We start from the raw sequence: 19,539 nt of genomic DNA, 5'->3' as shown, positions 1-19,539 counted from the left end.
TAGTGACCCTTAGTTCTCGATTCTTCCACAAGAGGAAACATCTTCTCCACATCTGACTGCCAAGACTCCTCTCACTCATCAATCAAGTTCCCCTTCATTCCGCTGAACTCCAGTGGATACAAGCCTAGACTGTCCAGTCATTGCTTATAAGAGAGGATTTGTGGCCTATTCCTGCTTCTGTTTCTTACCAATTTTGTCGATGATACCACCGTAGTGGGCCGTATCTCAAATAACGATGAGTCAGAGTACATGAAGGAGATAGAGAACTTAGTAACATGGTGTGATGACAACAACCTTTCCCTCGATGTCAGCAAAACAAAAGAGCTGGTCATTGACTTCAGGAAGTGGGGCAGTGCACATGCTCCTGTCTGCATCAACGGTGTTGAGGTCGAGAGCACCAAATAGCCTGTCCTGGTCCAACCACGTAGTCGCCACAGTCAAGAAAGCTCACCAGCACCTCTGCTTCCTCAGGAGACTGAAGAAATTTGGCATGTCCCCCTTGACGTTCACCAACTTTTATCAATGCACCACAGAAAGCATCCTATCCTGATGTATCACGGCTTGGTATGGCAACTGCTCTGCCCAGGACCACAAGAAACTGCAGAGAGTTGTGGACACAGCTCAGCACGTCACGGAAACCAGCCTCCCCTCCATGGACTCTGTCTATACTTCTCGCTGCCTCAGTAAAGCAGCCAGCATAATCAAAGACCCCACCCACCCGGGACAATCTCTCTTCTCCCCCCTCCCATCGGGCAGAAGATACAAAAGCCTGAAAGCACGTACCACCAGGCTCAAGGACAGCTTCTATCCCACTATTATAAGACTACTGAATGGTTCCCTAGTACGTTAAGATGGACTCTTGACCTCACAATCTACCCTGTTATGACCCTGCACTTTATTGTCTACCTGCACTGCACTTTCTCGGTAGCTGTGACACTTTACTCTGCATTCTGTATTGTTTTACCCTGTACTACCTCAATGCACTGTGTAATGAATTGATCTGTATGAACGGTATGCAAGACAAGTTTTTCACTGTACCTCAGTACATATGACAATAATAAACCAATTCCAATGACTTGATTATCATTAGTTTCCTCTTAATACAACTGCATAAAGCTAAGAGTGCTTAGGTTAGTTAGTGGAGGAACAATCAATCTATCTATCTGATTCTCCGCTCTAATGCAGATACATGACTCAATACCTTAATGCTAAAATGATAGGCAGAAGATAACTTACCAATATTGGCGATGGCAGTTCTGTGCTTTGGTGTCTTTATTGTAAGGAAAGTCAGAGTCACAGAGCACAGGATCAGGCCATTCAGTCCTGAACATCAATGATCCATGTACACTCATCCCATCCACCAACACTTGGTCTGTGGCCTTCTACGTCTTGGCAATTCAAGCATTTGTCTAAATACTTCTTCGATGTTGTGAATGTAAACTCCCTCACCACCCACTCAGCCAGTCCATTCCAGCTTCCAACCACCATCTGGGTGAAAAAAATTCTTCTTCTGATCCTCTCTGAACCTTTTCCCTTTCCTTTAAACCTATGTTCTCTAGTTTCTGACACATCTGCTCCGGTGAAACATTTCCTACTCTCTATCCAGTTTATGCCCCTCATAATTTTGCCTGGTAATAGAACACTACAGCACAGTACAGGCCCTTCGGCCCACAATGTTTTGCCAACATTTATGTATGAACTATTTACAAATACCACTGTAGTTGGGATTCTCCTCAAGGACACAGAAGTCTCAGTACCATTCAGCACATTCTCTATGTCAGAGACGATCCTCCCGGTGGAGAATTACCCTATTTCCACATCTGCTTTTTAGGCAGTGAAACTCTTGCTTGTTTGGGTCATTAGAAGCAAAGCTACCCAGACCTTAAGGGGAAACAAAGAAATGAATTGGATACCCAACAGCTTTGATAATCTCAGGACACCTCAAAGTACTTTGCTTCACAGTCACGGAGGCTCACATTTCTATCCATTGGGATACATTCGGCTTTAGGTCTGTTTTCTGCTATCAGTCAGGAACATAGAAAATAAGTGCAGGAGGAGGTTTCCATTCAAGTAAGCCATTCAACTCTCTGAGCCTACTCTGTCATTCAATATGATAACGACTTACCATCCAAATTCAGTACCCTTTCCAGCTTTCTCCCATATCCCTTGATCTCTGTAGCCCTCAGAGCACATTCTTGCATATGATTTGGCTTCAACTGCTCTCTGCAGTGGAGTGTTCCATAGGTTCACCATTCCCTGAGAAGAAATTTCTCCTCATCTCAGTCTTACTGTTATAATCCATGGCAAAAGAAGGTGGTAGCCAGTACTTCCCTGCCATTTTATTTTGCCACCGATTAAAATAATTACTCCTTGTTCTCAGTTGCTGGAAGTTTGTGCTCTGAATCCTTCAGGTGCTTTTTCCAACTCTGCTGGTTCTTGACAAAACCAGTGACAACACTCAAGTAAACTCACTTCTTCTACCAAAGGGGAGCAGCGAGGAAACCTCTGGGATATACTTGATGCTGGAACTAGCACATCTGATGCAGCTGCCACAAGCGTTCAATCAATGCGAGAGAAACTCGCGTTTCCTCACAGTGCTGCTGCTTTCCTTTCATGGATGGTGAGCGCATTTTGGCTCCCAAGGCTTTTCCATCCTTGGGGTCATTCTTAAAAAGAGTCCAGAGCCCATTATACACAACCGTGAGGCGGCTGGATGTGTGGGCTGTTGTTAGAAACTGAGTCAGTTCATGCAACACTTTGAATGGTCACAATTCAAGTTTTGTTTGATTTTTATCACCTTCAGCAATCCGTGACTCATTTTTATCTCAATTTATTGTATCCAGATTTTACAAGAGTAAGCAACATGAAATTCATCCTTACTCCCGGTAGTCTAACACCAGATGTGTTTCCGTACTGGTTTGGGCTCCTTCCTAAGCATCACAAACACACATTTGTGATACCCCAGAAAGTTAATTAATACTTAAGTGAGGGTCCTGTGAGATTCATAAACCACAGGCACACAATAGAGACACATCCTTCATCTCATCTCACATGCAAACTAACAATCGGTTCCAAAGCTCATTAAGTTTGCACTGACACCGGTTTAGAACAATGGACAAATCTCTGCAGCAAGCAGGATGGTTACGCTCCTGAATCCAGAAGCCCGGTCTAATGACACAGAGACACAAGTTCACATCCCACTGAAGGACAGCAGCAAGGAACTTAACCAATTAGGTAATGCAATTGTGCAATTCTAAAGCTGGTTTCCAGCTGTGAACCTACCAGAATTTTGTATCCACTCACGTTCTTCAGGAGAGGACACCTGCCATCCTTACTCAGTCGCTATGTGACTCCACACCCACAGTAACTTGACTGACTCTCAACAACCCCCTGAAATGCCTAGCCAGCCATCCAGTTCAAAGGCAAATAGAGATAGGTAAAACATGCTGGCCCTGCCGATGATACCCACATCACTCCTCTTCTTGGAGTAGAAGATGTCTGCTTTATTCCTTTGAGCATGGAGTGCTATTGCACACCACACTGTCTGGATGCAATAGCAACGAGGTCCAAGCTGCTGAAGACCAGACCTGGTACATCATCTCAGCACATGTACACATACTGTACCTAGGTATGTTGATTCACTGCAAAGACCAACACACACACACACACACAATACATATATACGGAGACAAACACACATTTTCTTGTCCACACGCTCCCCATTGGAAGCTGACTCTCAACACCACTTTAACCCCATTCCTCCTTCAATGTTCCCTTCCTCTATCCCTCCCCATCTTCCTTCCTTCCCTCCTGCAGCCCTTTGCTACCTTCACTTATCACCTCTGTTGCTATTTCCATCCTTCCCTTCCCCACCTGACTCCATCTGCCAATCACCCTCCTCACCTGGATCCAACTATCCCTCGCCAGGTCTTGCCTCACCCTTCCCACTCGCCTCTTTGTACTGCCTATTCTCCCCTTTACTTTCTCAGTCCAGATGAAGGCTCGACCCGAAAGGTCGACTGTCCATCTTCCTCTACAGATGCTGCTTGACCCACTGAGCTCCTCCAGTAGTTTTTTTTTGCTCCTTCACCTCCCTCTCAGCCTTACTCATCTCACTCAACTCCTCCCTCAAAGCTCCCTGGTTCACCCTCCCTCTTCTCCTCCAACCCCCAACACCCTTTCCCCTCCACCTCACTCACTCTAGATCTCCTCCCATACCCCAGGAAATGAATAAATAAAAGCAAACAACATGACATCTGAGAACAAAATACCTCTTTCCAAAGAGCCACAAATATTGTATGACCATTTGCTGATGCATTTCAGTCAATTTACAACCTAACACTAGGACTCAGGAAAGGCAGGTATTGACTTGTGAATCTTACACCTGTTCAATTAGTCCTTGCCACACTATGCACAAACTCTAACTGCAAACCACCTTAAAACACAAGAGATTCTGCAGATGCTGGAATCTAGAGCAACACACACAAAATGCTGGAGGAACTCACCAGGTCTGTCCTCTTCCTTTCTAGTCCTGATGAAGGGTCTCGACCCGAAACATTGACTGTTTATTTCCCTCCATAGATGCTGCCTGACTTGCTGAGTTCCTCCAGTGTTTTGTGCGTGTTACTTTAAAATAAGATGTCGATACTACTGTGCCCAAAACTAAAAGGAACCCTTATATTTCTAATCAAAAACAGAAAATGCTGGAAAAACTCAGCAGGTCAGGCAGCATCTGTGGAAAGAAAAAAGAGTCAACATTTCAGCCTTTTGTCAGACTGGGAACGTTGAATGTTTCGCTTTTCACCGATGCTGCCTGACTTGCTGAGTGTTTCCAGCATATTTTGTTTAGTTTCAGATCTCCAGCAGCTGCAGATTTTTTTTTTGATTTTCATCTTTATTTCTAATCATTGCCAGCAGGACCTTAAGATATTCCAAAGTGCCTCACAGCCAACAGTGAAAGCTAGATACTGTGTTGATGTAGGGAATGCAGCCACTGACTTGCACATAACAAGATTACACAAACTGCAGTATGATAAATACTAATTCTTCTTTTAACCATGCCAATTGAGGGTTAAATATTGACCAAGGCACAGGAAAGAACTTCCCTCCCCTTCTTCAAAGTTTATTTTTTAATTGCTCGTTCAAGGGAAATATGCTTCACTGGCAAGGCCACCATTTCCTACCACTAACTGTTCTTGAGAATGTAGTAATTAATCTCTGTGGTCTTTGTGATTTAGGTACTTTCACAATGCTTTAAGGGAGGGTGATAAAAGATTTCTATCCAGTGACAATGAAAGAACAGCAATGTATTTCCAAGATGGTGTGTGACTGGAGAGGCCCTGTGTACCTTCTCTCTTGGCCTTCTAAGTGATAGATGTCATGAGTTTTGGACATGCTGTTGGAAAAATCTTAGGATTCTCCTGAGGGAGCAAACGTGACCAGGTAGCATGCAACATGCATGGCTCCACTGGGGTAATGCACTGAACACAAACAGCTGTGATACACACAATTTACCTTCTGCACATCCATGATAAGAGAGAAACAAAGGAAACAATTAATCAAACATGTCATAACATCAATCATTTTACAATAACACTAAAGAAACTTAATGTTGTAAAATCTTGGCTTCTATAATGTGCCACTTCAATTTTCTTCAATGAATTTTGCTACTTCTACTGTTGTGATTGAAAACTTGTGTGGAAACTGAATACTTTGTGCAAGACTGGTGATACAAAAATCACACTGGCAAGGAAATTTCAGCACACCTACCATGGAATGGGCAATCAGTGCAAGGATTGTACCCTTTGCCCCAAAGCTCTGAGGTCCAAGTCACAGTAGTACAGGATATAGACCTTGTTACACTAATCACAGTGCAGTGGCAACAGACCACTGGGGAACACCAGTGATAATTCAAGACATTTCCAAGATTATTGTGATCTTTAGTTGAATGGACCCAGGACTGATTTGCACATGGGAGTCAGTTGGGCTGATAGGTTATCAGGAGAGGACGCTGGGAAGGACCGACAACCGGGAGAGGACGCTGGGAAGGACCAACAACCGGGAGAGGATGCTGGGAAGGACCGACAACTGGGAGAGGATGCTGGGAAAGACTGAGCAGAGACAACAGAAAGGATTGTGAATTGGGAGAGGACAACTGGAAACATTACGAAGGGATAATGTGAAGGATCCAGAGAGAACTATGGAGAGGATCAGGGAGCTGCAATTGATAGTGATCTGGAGAATGCAGTGGGTTTAAATGTAAGACTAGATGACTGACTCCAAGTGTAACTAAGAGAGCAAATCTGGGTTTTAAACAGGTCGCCTTGTGTCTGAAGGCAGCACCAATTTCTAGGCACTTGTGCTTCATCAGTTGCTTCCTTTCTCAATGGTACTGGCATGTTTTCTTCCCATGGTCAGAAGACAGACTCCAGCTATTGCTGATATCACTAATTTGAGAGTAAAATGTTTACTTATATTGATAACAAACTGTAAATACATTAAATTGTTTTGATTAAAGTATGCAAGCTCACCACAGTGGAGTCTTTTCTGGGTCCACCATCATCTGCTATGACAGTAATCAGATAGTAATCGCCCTTCTCCCGATCCACATGACCTCTGACTGTTATTACCCCCTGTAACGGGAAGGCAACAATAAAGTCACGATTTTCTGTGAACAGCACTCTTCCTGCCTGCAACCCAGATCCAAAACTCCCATCCAGACTGACAGCTGTGAGTTACATTTATAACATACCCCAGGATAGATTTTTTAAAAAGGAATTGGATACATGCTTTAACATTCATCTGTCATTGAATAGTAATCCTGGGATTGTTCTCCTGAAAACAGAGAAGGTGGACGGGGTTCAAAATGTTGAAAGGTTTCCACACAGTCAACTGAGGAGTAGCTGTTTCCAGTGATAGGAGGGTTGATAGCCATAAGATATTGGAGCAGGATTAGGCCATTTGGCTGATCAATCATGGTTGATTTTTCTTTCAAACCCATTCTCCTGCCTTCTCCCCGCAACCCTTAACCCCCTTACCAATCCAGAACATATCGATCTCTACCTTAAGTACACCCAATGACTTCTCCCGATCCACAGCCCTCTGTGGCAACAGATTGACCACCCTCTGGCTGAAGAAATTCCTCATCTCAGTTTTAAAGGGACGTCCCTTTATTCTGAGGCAGTGCCCTCGGATCTTAGACTCTCCCACTGATGGAAACACCCCCTCCACGTCCGCTCTAACCAGGCCTTCCAGTATCTGGTAGGTTTCAATGAGATATCCCCTCCCCCACAACCCTTCTGAACTCCATCGAGTACAGACACATCAAATGCTTCTCATGTGTTAAGCCTTTCATTCCTGGGATCATTCTTGTGGAGCCTCCTCTGGACCCTCCCCAGGGCCAGCACAGCTTTCCTTAGATACTGGGCCCAAAAATGACACAATTGAAGATAAATGGCAAATGAGGGAGAAAGGAGATGAAGTTTACAAAATAAGAGTGATAATAACAGAAGAAGCTGGAAATGCTCGGCAGGTCGGCCAGCATCTGTGGAAAGAGAAAACGTGAATACTTCAGGTCTGGGGCAACACGCACAAACTGCTGGAGGAACTCAGCAAGTCAGGCAGCGTTTCTGGAGGGAAATAAACAGTCGACATTTCGGGCCGAGACCCTTCATCAGGACTGGAAACGAAGAGGGCAGAAGGTTGGGGGAGGGGGAGGAGCACAGGCTGGCAAGGTGATAGGTGAGTCCAGGTGAGGGGGGGGGAGGTAGGTGGGTGGGGGAGGTGTAAGAAGTGGAGAGGTGACAGGTAGAAGAGACAAAGGGCTGGAGGAGGAGGAATCCGGTAGGAGAGGGCAGTGGACCATGGCACCTTTCACCAGACCTGAAACATTACTTCTGTTTCTCTTTTCGCTGCCTGATCTGCTGAGCGAATTCAGCATTTACAGTTTTCATTTCAGATTTCCAGCAGCTGCAGCTTTTTGATTTTCAAACTACACAGTGAGTTGTTTTGATCTGTAACACCCTGTCTGATGAGGTGATAGGTGATGGAAGGATTCAATTGTAACGTCCTGAAGGGAATTGGGTAAATAATTAAAATTGTGGGGGTGGGGGGTGGAATTGCGGAGCTGGGGGGGGGTGATGGAACAGATTGGCCTGAGACACCAAATGGTCTCTTTCTTCCCTGTGCAGTGATTGTACACTAAACTTTGCATCTGGCTGCAGGAATGGGCACTTGTGGGGGGATCTCACCTATTTTATCCTATTCCAAATATTAGTGTAGATTTAGTTTATTGTCATATACACCAGGGCACAGTGAAATTCCTTGTTCCCAATGAGTGCAAAAGAAACGAATGGTGAAAGACTGTAGCGCAAGAAGAAATGCTGAAGTGACAATAATGGAATAACCAAGAGAGGTAGAATTAAGAGTCCAAGAATGGGGCAGCACCACCGGGAAGGGGATGTGAAAGAAGTGATTGGTTCAGAACTCTGATAGCAGTGGGGAGAAAAGCTGTTCTTAAGTCTGGATATCCAGGCTTTCAAGCTCCTGTATCTTCTCCCAGAATTTCAAGGAATTTGGAACGAGCTGCCAGAAACAGTGGTTGAGGTAGGCACATTAGCGACACTTAAAAGCCATCTAGGTAAGTACATGGACAAGAGAAATTCAGAGGGCTATGGGCCAAACACGGGCAGATGGGACTAGCTCGCTGGGCAACACAGGACACATGGACAAATTGGGCCGAAGGGCCTGTTTCCATGCTGTATGACTCTATGAATATTCCATAAAAGGGGCCTGCGACATTCAGCGATTTGTTTCAGCAGATGCAAGGCCCAAGACCCACTCTGTTTTAACCAAACTTTAAACCAACTTGTTTTCCTTCTCCTCCCCCAGTTCAGACAATGGGTCCGAATTAACTGTTTCTCTTTCCACAGATGCTGCCCGACCTGCTGAGAGTTTGCATCATTTTCTATTTTTATTTCACTTTAGACCCAGTGTGGGAAGATACACAACTCAGAATTTGCATCTGGTGAGAACTTACTTTCCTCAACTCCGGCAATAATTTAAGGAGGGGTGGGAAGAGCAGTGCCCAACAATGGCAAAGCCATCAAGCCAGCCCTGCCACCAATCACGGTTAACAATTCTCAGACAACAAATCACAGCACGTAAAACACAATTCTTAATTAGCTTTTAAATGTATTGCAATGCTAAACAATTTGATTAAACTATAAGTTGAAATTGCAAATAAATTTAATTAAAAAGCTAAAATCAATGTGTTGAAATATTCATGTAAATAAACTGCAATTCATTTCTGAAAAATTTGCATTTTTGGGACAAGAATGTTTTTGAAGTATTAATATGTTACTAAAGCTCACTTACATCTGATAATAAAAGTAGAAATTTTCAGGGTGTTTTACAGTGGAATTAGCTCAAAAGCTGCTTGAAATTTATATCAGTTCAAGGAATTTCTATTGACTGCTGTGGAGGAGGCTGCAAACAAGGTGCATTGAATTACCAATAGAAACTTCAGGATTTCTGCATTATGCATGAAAGAAATCCCAAAACCACTGTCAGTTCCCCAGTGGAATGACAGCAAATGCCACACCGGAGACCTTTTCCAGTGGACTAATGCTGAGATCCCCCAGGCAGCAGGTCCAGTCGGCAAATGCAGCCACAATCTCCAGTGGGTGCCCCTGAAGTGTTGATGCCAGGCTGGGAAGAGGCAGCCCGTCGTTCAGCTCGGACTGATCCAAGTTTGGTCCCAAGTTCCAGGAGTCTCTGTAGTTTCTACAACATAGTGTTGACTCTGAGATGAATGCAGAGATTTCTCGGTATTGTGGTTTACTCCTACTTCCCGGAGATGTGAGGGTTGGTAGGTCAACTGGCCACTGGAAATTGCCCCTGGTGTATAGGTGAGGGGTAGAATCTGGGGAAAGTTCACATCAATGTGAGGTGAATAAAAAATGGGTTAGTGCAAATGGGTGTTTGATGGTCAGCACGGACTCAGAGGGCCAAAGAGCCTGTTTCCGTGCTGTATCTCTCTACGACTCTATGCAAGGCAACCACAGGTGAGTTTATTGACATTGCTTCTGCAAAATCTAGAACAATTACTTCCCCTTCACTGGCTGACGAAAAATTAATCTCAAAGCCTGAAACTGCTTACAGCAAAAAAAGCCTTGCATTTGAGGTAGTACAGTGAATAATTTTAACTTCACACACCATGAATTAGCACAGCATCAACACGTATACTTACGGTGACTCTGTTTATTTGGAACAGCGACAGAGTTTGAGCAGAGGTGTCGGGGTCGAATCTGTAGGTGATCAGGTTCATGTTATCAGCAGAACGGGCTTGAATCTGAACCACCTCAGTCCCAGTTGCGATGTTCTCTGTAATCGTAGCTTCGTACGTTGCATTCGTAAACTGCACAGGTTCATCCAATTCATTTAACAGGGTGACGTACACAGTGCAATAACCCTTGTTGTAAGGTGGAGTCTGGTCCGTGGCAGAGATGTTCATCAAATAACTTGTGCTGGTTTCATAGTCCAGGTAATCAACTGTAGTGATGAGGCCTGTACTCTCATCAATGGAAAACTTCCCTTCTGACCCAGTCAAAATTGTATAGGCTACTATACCCCCACTACCTGGAAATGGATACAAAATATTCTATGTGACTTCCAGTAAGACAAGACCATTCAGACCACCAACCCCACACCATAAATAATCATCCCATCGAAACAGTAGAAGGTCTTGATTAGAGCAATGTTAAGCCAAACTCCTGAAACTCTGACTGCTTGAATATATTTGAGAAATATAATGGGAAAACTGTGTCTACCATGTCTCACTGGATAACACTCTTACTTCCGAGTCAGAAAGTGATGGGTTCATGTCCCATCCCAGAAACTTGACTATTACAATCTAGGCTGAAACTCCAATAAAATACTGAAGAGGTCCTGCATTGTTGTAGGTCCCACCTTTCAGATGAGATGTTAAGCCAAGCCCCTGTCAGTTTCTTGACAGGTAGAAGGAAATAATCCTATGGCACCTTTTTGGAGAAAAGCCTGCTGCCGAGAAGTCTGTTAGTCAAATCATTGAAAGAGATACCAGCACTGCCGCTGTGGGACATTGCTGTGGACAAAATAATCGCTGTGTTTCCTACAACATCGATTACATTTCAAGTACGTGAATACAGACTGCTTTGGGATGTCTCAAGGTCAAGGAATATGCAACAGAAATGTATAAATTATAGAGATATAAACAGAATATAAATTCAGAGTCTATAACTTGCTTTAAGGATTGTAGAGGAGAATAAGTATTGAAAGGCAGTTTCCACTTGTTAGTAAAACAGGAAGACAGGAGTATAGACTCTGATGCAATAACTCAAACGGAGGAGGGAACCTGATCAAATGTTTTCACACAAAGGATCAGTTGAAGGTGGAACCCTGACCTACTGTGGTGGAAATGAGACATTCTTCGACACTGAAGGTGCTAAATTAATACTGTAGTGAAAAATGATAATTATTTCAAAGGAAAGACTTTAAGAAAGTGCAGGATTTGGAACAACTTGGCTGAAGAACGGGAACTTGCTCAATGAGCTGAGTGACTGCTTTTTCGTATCGTCTGCCCACTGAATGGGCATAAAAGGTCCCGTGACATTATTTTTGAACTGCAGCCGGGTCACCCTCTCTGGTATTGTTCAACGATCAGTGAAGCAGATTGGAGCAACAAACAATCTGCTGCAGGAACTCAGTGGGTTGAGCAGCATGTGTGGGAGGAAAGGAATTGTCGACGTTTCAGGTCAAAACCCTGCATCAGGACTGAGAGTGGAGAGGCAAGATGGCCAGCATAAAGAAAAGGAGAGCGTTGAGAAAGGAGCAAGGTGATTGGTGAACAGCACAATAAATACCGCACAGGATGGAGTTAATCACTTCAGACTCCCTTCTCACCACTCCCCTTTTCCTCTTTACACTGGCCACCTCGCCCCTCCACTCTCAGTCCTGATGCAGGGTTTCGACCTGAAACGTTGACAATTCCTTTCCTCCCACAGATGCTGCTCGACCCACTGAGTTCCTGCAGCAGATTGTGTGTTGCTCCAGATTCGAGCATCTGCAGCCTCTTGTGTCTCCAGTGAAGCAGATTGTATTGTTGCTGTTTGTAAAGCAAACTGACTTGATATTTCACTAGTGTGGGAAACCACAAGTACAACCTGCCAGTCCTTCTCGTGAAGGTGCTCCCCACAGCACTGTTGGGTAGGGACACCCCCTAACAACAAAGGAACAGTGATATCTTTTCAAATCTGGATGGGTGAGGTGACTTGGAAGAAAAGTATTTCGGGAAGGTCTGAATTTGTGACAGGTGAGAGAATACCTACACCAAAAGGACCTGAACAATTCAAGAGAGTGGCTCATCACCACCTCCTCAGGAGTAATTAGGGATGGGCAATAGCCACACCACTGATCCCCCATTCAAAATAATGAACAAAGATAAACACTGCGTAGGATGGAGTTAAGACCCAACAAGACTAGGTTCCACCTAATCATGGGGTGTAGGACCAGGGGAAGGACAGCGAGCCTGCTCTGTCATTGAACAGCATTGCAAGTGATCCTTTGGCTTAACCCCACTTACTCGATATCCATAGCCTTTGATTCAGTATCATACATACTACTCTTTGCATAAATTTCCATCATAAGCATTTTGCTAAAATTTAGATGAATAATACTTATTCCCTAAATGTTGGAAAGCTTTGACTGAGCCGCAGGCATAATGTCCAAAAAATTCACAGATCCTCTATTTGCACTGGAGGCCTAAACATGGGAGAGACTTTACTTTGCTGTTTTTTGATCCTTCAAGATGCTATTCAAAACTAAAACATTTTGGAAATGTGTCCCAATATCTTGTGTGGCTCTTTGTGAAACATCTTGGTACATATTATTGCATTACGGGTGTTCTACCTGTGTCTGCGTGGGTTTCCTCCAGGTGCTCCGGTTTCCTCCTACATTCCAAAGATGTACGGGTTAGGAAGTTGTGGGCATGCTATGTTGGTGTCAGAAGCGTGGCAACACTTGTGGGCTGCCCCCAGAACACTCTACACAAAAGGATGTATCTCACTGTGTGTTTCGATGTACATGTGACTAATAAAGAAATCTTATCTTATCCATGTAGTGCCGCTATTGGGACTCCTGGTCAGGTTCTGGATTTTAGTTTGGCTGATACGCCATGAGTTGATCCACCACAAGGGTTACTCTACATCCCAGGATCTATAGGTAAAGGCAATTTAGAGAAAGTGCATCCAGCACCGTCAACTGATGAAACAAGATCCAGCCCTGAAAATACATAGAAAAGTTGGGCTCAGTGAGTTATTTTGAACAAGTAAGCCAGAGATATTCAATCTGTAACTAATGTCTCATACAATGCATAATAGCCAACTTGACTGGCCCTTGTAAGATATCTTTAGTCGTCACATGTACATCGAAACACACAGTGAAATACATCTTCTTGCGTAGTGTTCTGGGGGGCAGCCCGTAAGCGTCGCTACACTTTCAGCGCCAACATAGTATGCCCACAACTTCCTAACCTTTACGTCTTTGGAATGTGAGAGGAAACCGGAGCATCCAGAGGAAACCCATGCAGACACGGGGAGAACGTACAAACTCCTTACAGACAGCGGCTAGATTTGAACCTGGGTCGCTGGCGCTGTAAAGCGTTACGTTAACCGCTACACTACCGTGCGTGCCACCACCAGCTGACTCCCTTCCTGAGATGGGAATTTATCACTGTTCCTTCCTTGTAACTGAGTCTAAGTCCTGGAACTCCTTACTAGCAGCGCTATGGGACCAGATTCACCAAAAGGACTCCAGGAGTTTGAGGAGGTTGCTTAGCCAGCACTTTCTCATGGGAATGGGCAATAAATGCTGGCCTTGCCAGCGAAGTCCAGATCCCAATAAATGAATGGAGAATAAAATGCAGCGCAGGGTGGGATTGAGAGTCTTTCTGAGGCTTGACTCCACTTTACCAACCAATGTCCATATCCTTTGATCCTATTTCACGTTCAGTGAACTCCAGACCTCTATGGTAGCGAAATCCAAGGATTCACAACCTTGACGCAAAAACTCTCTCTTTGTCTCATTTCTTTAAACGTTATTGCTTTTCGTTCAACATGGAGATGAGGGGAGCCCAAGGTTTGGAAGAAGAGTGTTACCCGTATCCCCATCGGTTGCTCGGACCACGATCACTGATGTGCCAATCCCTGCTGTTTCTCTCAAGCCCAGTCGGTTGTACTGCTGCTGGGTAAAAACAGGCACCTCATCGTTCACATCCTCTACGTACACGATGACCTAGACAAGGAAAGGTCAAATCACTGGCATGGAAAGACAAGTGAAGCAGGTGGTTCAATTATCAAGAATTTGGTTAGCCTTCGAATATTCACCCATAGGATGACTTAACATTTTATTCCCTTGTATAGAGGGCCAAGGAAATTAACCAGGAGGGCAAACATAATACAGATCCCAGTGAGGCAGGAGAGGGTACCCCCTGTGGCTCAGCGGGTAGCACTCTTGCCTCCTAGATTTTGAGTTCAAGTTCCCCTCCAGAAATTTGAACACTAAAGTCTAAAACAACTGAGGGAGTGCTGCACAGTCAAGGGACGGCAGTCTTTAATGATGGATGAGGCACCATCTCACATAATGCATTTCCCACAGTACAACCATGACTGCGCTTCAGAAGTACAGGCAGTCCCTGGGTTACGTTCCTGACAACTATGCCTGTCTACCACCGCCCTAGGCAACCTGCTGCATCCATTCTGGTCAAGTGGTTGAATCAAAGCTCACCAGTTACTGGGTGCATGTTGACCAGAAAGCAGAAGTACTGCACTAGCCCTGCTGCGCGAGTCAGATTTAGCTATGTAACCTTGACGGGTGAGTACAGCAGTCGCTTACGTCCCCATGGGCGGAACAAACAGCAATGACAAGTGATCCTAATGCTTTCCTGAGGGTGGATACTGATGGGAAGACCCAGAGCAGTACAAGGTCACAAGATACATGTGAGCGAAACTTTGGCTCTTACTCTGACAGAGCTCCTCATCCTCCCAAAGTCACTATTGTAAGCTTCAACCTCCAACACATGGGTAGTGCTGCTCTCTCTGTCCAGTGGGTGGTTTCCTCTGGAGATAAGTCCAGTGGCTTGGTCCATCTGGAAGTTATCATTGGAATTTCCTGAAAATAAAAACAACACATGTCAAGGCAATAGTTCTGAAGCTAAAAATATCTCCTTGAACAACTTTCCTCAAAACAGTTATGAGCAATAACTTATTTTCGCGTGGCTTCCTGAGAAGCAGTGGGATACTCCACGGGACAGGATGCAGCCTGCATCAGCTCTAACAGTTACATGAAATCACTGGAGTTCCCGGAAACCTATGTTGCTGATAAATAAAGCCTTTACCTATCAGTCATCTCCCGGAAAGATAGCATATCAACTCATGCCAATGGCAGAAGTAGCATCATATATTATTCAGTTTTCTTTCTAAAGTTGACTGTTACTTCCAATTTGCCGCTAAAGTTACCTTGCAATGGTCTTGTAGAACAACAGGAGTTAACAGAAGAATGCCATCTAGTCCAACTGTATACACCTCACTGGTTTACTCTCTCTACAGAGCAATTATCTTCTCTGTTTCCAACAATAATTATCTTAAAAAGTGGAATGATCTCAACTGCTGATGCGGCGAACTTTCCCATGCCTAATAAATCTCTAGAAAAGGAAACATAGCTAAGTCGGAAAGACAAGACAAAGATAAGCTGTTGGAGACCTTTGTCGTCTTTCCTACTTAGCTATGTTTCCTTTCCTAGAGATTTATTAGACATGGGAACCTTTGCCACATCAGCTCCCACCGGTTCCCCTCCTTACCTCCTTCCCTTTATCCCATGGTCCACTGTCCTCTCCTATCAGATTCCATCTTCTTCAGCCCTTTGTCACTTCCATCTATCACTTCCCAGCTTCTCACATCATTCCCACTCTCCCCCCTCCCGTCACCTGCCTATCATCCCTCTCACTTGGATCCACTTATCACCTGCCAGCTCTTGCTCCACCTCTTCTCCCCACCTTTTTATACCGGCTCTCTCCCCTCTTTCTTTCCAGTCCTGATGAAGGGTCTCGACCCGAAACGCCAACTGTCTATTTCCCTCCATTAATGCTGCCTGACCCGCTGGGTTCCTCCAGCTTTTTGAGTGTTGCTAAAGATAAGCTGTTGGATGGGCAGATAGTGGCAGATGCAGTTCAATGTAACATATATGTGAAGGACTAGGTTTTGAAAGCAAGTCTTTAAAGAAGCATTTTTCAATACAAGGTTAGCATGGAGGAAGCTTGGTGAGTAAAGCAAGTTGGGAGCAAAAATATAGGTAAACATAAACAATTCAATGGGGACTTGGTCAAGTAGCTGTAGAATTATAATACACAATCACTACCTAGAGCAAAACACAACTCAGGAATCAGTTGAGATAATTTTGTTAAGGTATTTCTGCTCGTGAAAGTGAATTCCATCTTGTGTCATGCTGTGTCTGCAAGTTTGTACTTAACAAATAAACCTCCAAAACATTTTAAAGACCCCAATAAGTTGTAATAATACTAACTTTAACAAAGTAAGATGTCAAAAGGCACTTCAAAGCAGTAACATAATCAAGACCTGATATCAAGCATCCCTGGAAGACAGGTAACCTCAGAGCTGCATTTATTTAACATCTCTCACCTCAAGTGAAGAACCCTCAACTGTGCAGCACTCTTTCAGTCTGCAGTAGCATCAGTCTAGATTGTGCAGTTGACCTCCTAGGGTGGGACATGAAGGCACAACCTTCAGACTCCCTGAAAGTGGAACCCAAAGAGCCATGGCTGATATACAAAGGATTCAAAAGCTGACTCTGAAAGAGATCCTCTTACTGATGTGAATTAAACTGGTGACCCTTCTGTCTAGCCAGTTAATCCAAACAGCAAACTCTGTGGTAAACATCTGTTTCTAGCTGAAACAGCCCCTTGAAGTCGATTCTAATGCTTCATGCCAAGTCAACCAAATGGTGCAGGAGCAGGTCAACGTTACCTGAGAGGATTCTGTACCAAATCTTCCCATTATCTCCTTCATCTGCATCAGTGGCTTCTACCTATTAAAGCAAGAGCAAAGACAGATTCAGCAAAAAAAACCCCACAATGAGCAGCTTCTAGCTGCATGGATGTGTTAAATTTCAAAGCCAAGTTTTCACACATCAAGGATATTGAAACTATAATTGAGCTGCAATCTACTTTTCCGATCAGCAAGTTAAACAACTTTGCATTTGCAAACACCAGCCCTCTCAGAAACACCTCAAAGATTATCTTCTCATTTATTAATTCACAAGACGTGGGCATTGAAGGCAAAGCAAGCATTTGTTGCCTATCCCAAAATGCCTTTGAGAAGTGATGATAAGTCATCCTCTTTGAACAGCTGTAGTCCTTTGGTAAAGGCGTGTTCACTGTAGATTTAGACCATGTATCAGTGAAGGAACAGGCAATAGATTGCCAAATCAGGATGCATGATATTAGAGGGCAATCTGCAGATAATGATGTTCCCTTACATCTTTTTCCAGAGGTGAAACATCTATTACTCGAGGGCATAATTTAAGGTGAGAGGGGTAAGTTCAAAGGAGATGTACGGGGCAAGTTTTTTTTACACAGAGAGCAGTGGGTGCCTGGAATTCGCTGCTGTGGGTGGTGGTGGAGGCAAATACGATAGAGGCACTTAAGAGGCTCTGAGATCGGCACATGAATGTGCAGAGAATGGAGGGATATGGACCTTGTGTAGGCAGACAGGATTAGTTTAATTAGGCATTTAATTTCTAGTTTAATTAGTTGGCACAACATCGTGGGCTGAAGGGCCTGTTTGTGTGCTGTACTGTTCTACGTTCTATACATGCTGCCCTCATGGTAAAGGTTGTATGATGTGCTGTCAAAGAAGCCTTGACAACTAGCTTGAGCTGGTGTGCACTGCAATTATAATTTATTGGTGATGGGAGAAGTGGATCACAAAACAAGTCAATGCAATTGTTTCAAGGGCAAACGTGACAAATATAAGACTCTACAATCAGGCTGGTGAGACTTGTCTGGCAAATCTGCTTTCAGAATCACGGGATGGCTACAGCACGGAAAAAAGGCCATTTGGCCCACTGTGACCATACCAGCTCTCAACCAGAGCAACTCGTTAGGTGTGCCCTCCAGTCCTTTCTCCATAGCCTTGAAAAATTTTCCTCAGTGTATTTTTCAATTCCCTATTGAAGGCTACAATGGATCCTGCCTCCACCACATCGACTGGCAGTACAGTCCAGATTCCAACCACATGCACTGTAAAGAGTTATTTTTTCTCATTTCTCTGCTAACTGGGAGTGGAATGTTGGTCGAGGATGAGGGAAGGCCCTGACCTTCAATCCAAATCATAGAGCACAATCTTCTTAGGTTTGTGTTTAGCATTGTTTAGTATTCTGAACCAGTGTAACATAAAAATATTAGAAGTTGACTAATTAATAACAAACAAGTCATTGGAATCAAAGCCTGTTTGAACAATCTATGCGTTTTAAGTCTTGTCTATCAATTATGAGTCGTTGGTAAAAACCTTGAACAAACGCTTGCTTCTTTCAGGACTTCTGTACATCCCCATATAGTTTATAGTCAATGAAGTACTTTCATGAGTAGTTTTTGTCAAACTGTAGACGTGATGATCAAGGAAATTAAAGTATTAAGAAGTGATGAAATACACATGAAATCCAATCCACTTCTAAAATGCTGTCTGCGTAGAGTTTGTGCATTCTTCCTGTGACCAGGTGGGTTTCCTCTGGTTGCTCCAGTTTCCTCCCATATTCAAAGACGTGTGGACTGGTAGGTTATTTGTCCACTGCAAATACCCGTAATGTGTAGATTGGGGTTAGAATCTGGGAGGCGGAGGATGGAGTTGATGGGAATGTGGGGAGAATAAATGGGATTACTGTAAATGGGTGCGTAACGGTTGGCACAGACTCAATGAATTCTACAAAATCCAACTCCGCAATGGATTTAACTGAAAGGAGAGTGCAAAACTGTTCAGTGAAAATTCTGTTTGGTAGTTTCAATGTTGGAATGTCTTGGAAAATGCAACAGTAGTCTGCTCCTGATTATTTTAATACCCTTTCCCTTAAATTGAGTATGCTATAAAAACCTCTCCTTCAAAGACCTAAGACACAAACAGATGCACCCCCCTACTGGCCAATGTACTTTGAGACCTGCTGATGGTGTTACAAAGCTTTAACAGGAAAGTGCACTTATTTTTGGAATGTGTCTGGTAATTAAATATTACTGAGAAAGCCTTGAATCCTTTGCTTTTTCCATGTACCTTTGCCTACATCATCCTCTGAATTCATGCATAGCATGTGCCTGTGTACATGTATATACACATACAGACACACACACACACACACAGACTTACACATGTACACCAATAGGTATGCATATGTGTGAATGTGTGCTTTTTATTCCCCCTTCTTGCCCTTCGTTCAAATCCA

General features: G+C 43.9%; 1 protein-coding gene across 1 annotated transcript in view; it reads right to left on the bottom strand.

Annotated features, from left to right (window-relative positions):
- The window catches only part of cdh23 (cadherin-related 23), a 710,459-nt gene that overhangs the window by 194,494 nt on the left and 496,426 nt on the right, over positions 1–19,539 (bottom strand). The window contains 5 exon segments of the mRNA XM_052041602.1: positions 6,531–6,632; positions 10,250–10,638; positions 14,193–14,328; positions 15,056–15,204; positions 17,076–17,136. Coding sequence (XP_051897562.1) covers positions 6,531–6,632; positions 10,250–10,638; positions 14,193–14,328; positions 15,056–15,204; positions 17,076–17,136 — 837 coding nt within the window.

This window comes from Pristis pectinata, chromosome 30 (genome assembly GCF_009764475.1).
Source record: "Pristis pectinata isolate sPriPec2 chromosome 30, sPriPec2.1.pri, whole genome shotgun sequence".
NCBI classification, from domain to species: domain Eukaryota; kingdom Metazoa; phylum Chordata; class Chondrichthyes; order Rhinopristiformes; family Pristidae; genus Pristis; species Pristis pectinata.
Note: the sequence above shows the minus strand (reverse complement) of the source record. Positions and strands in the feature narration are given on the sequence as shown.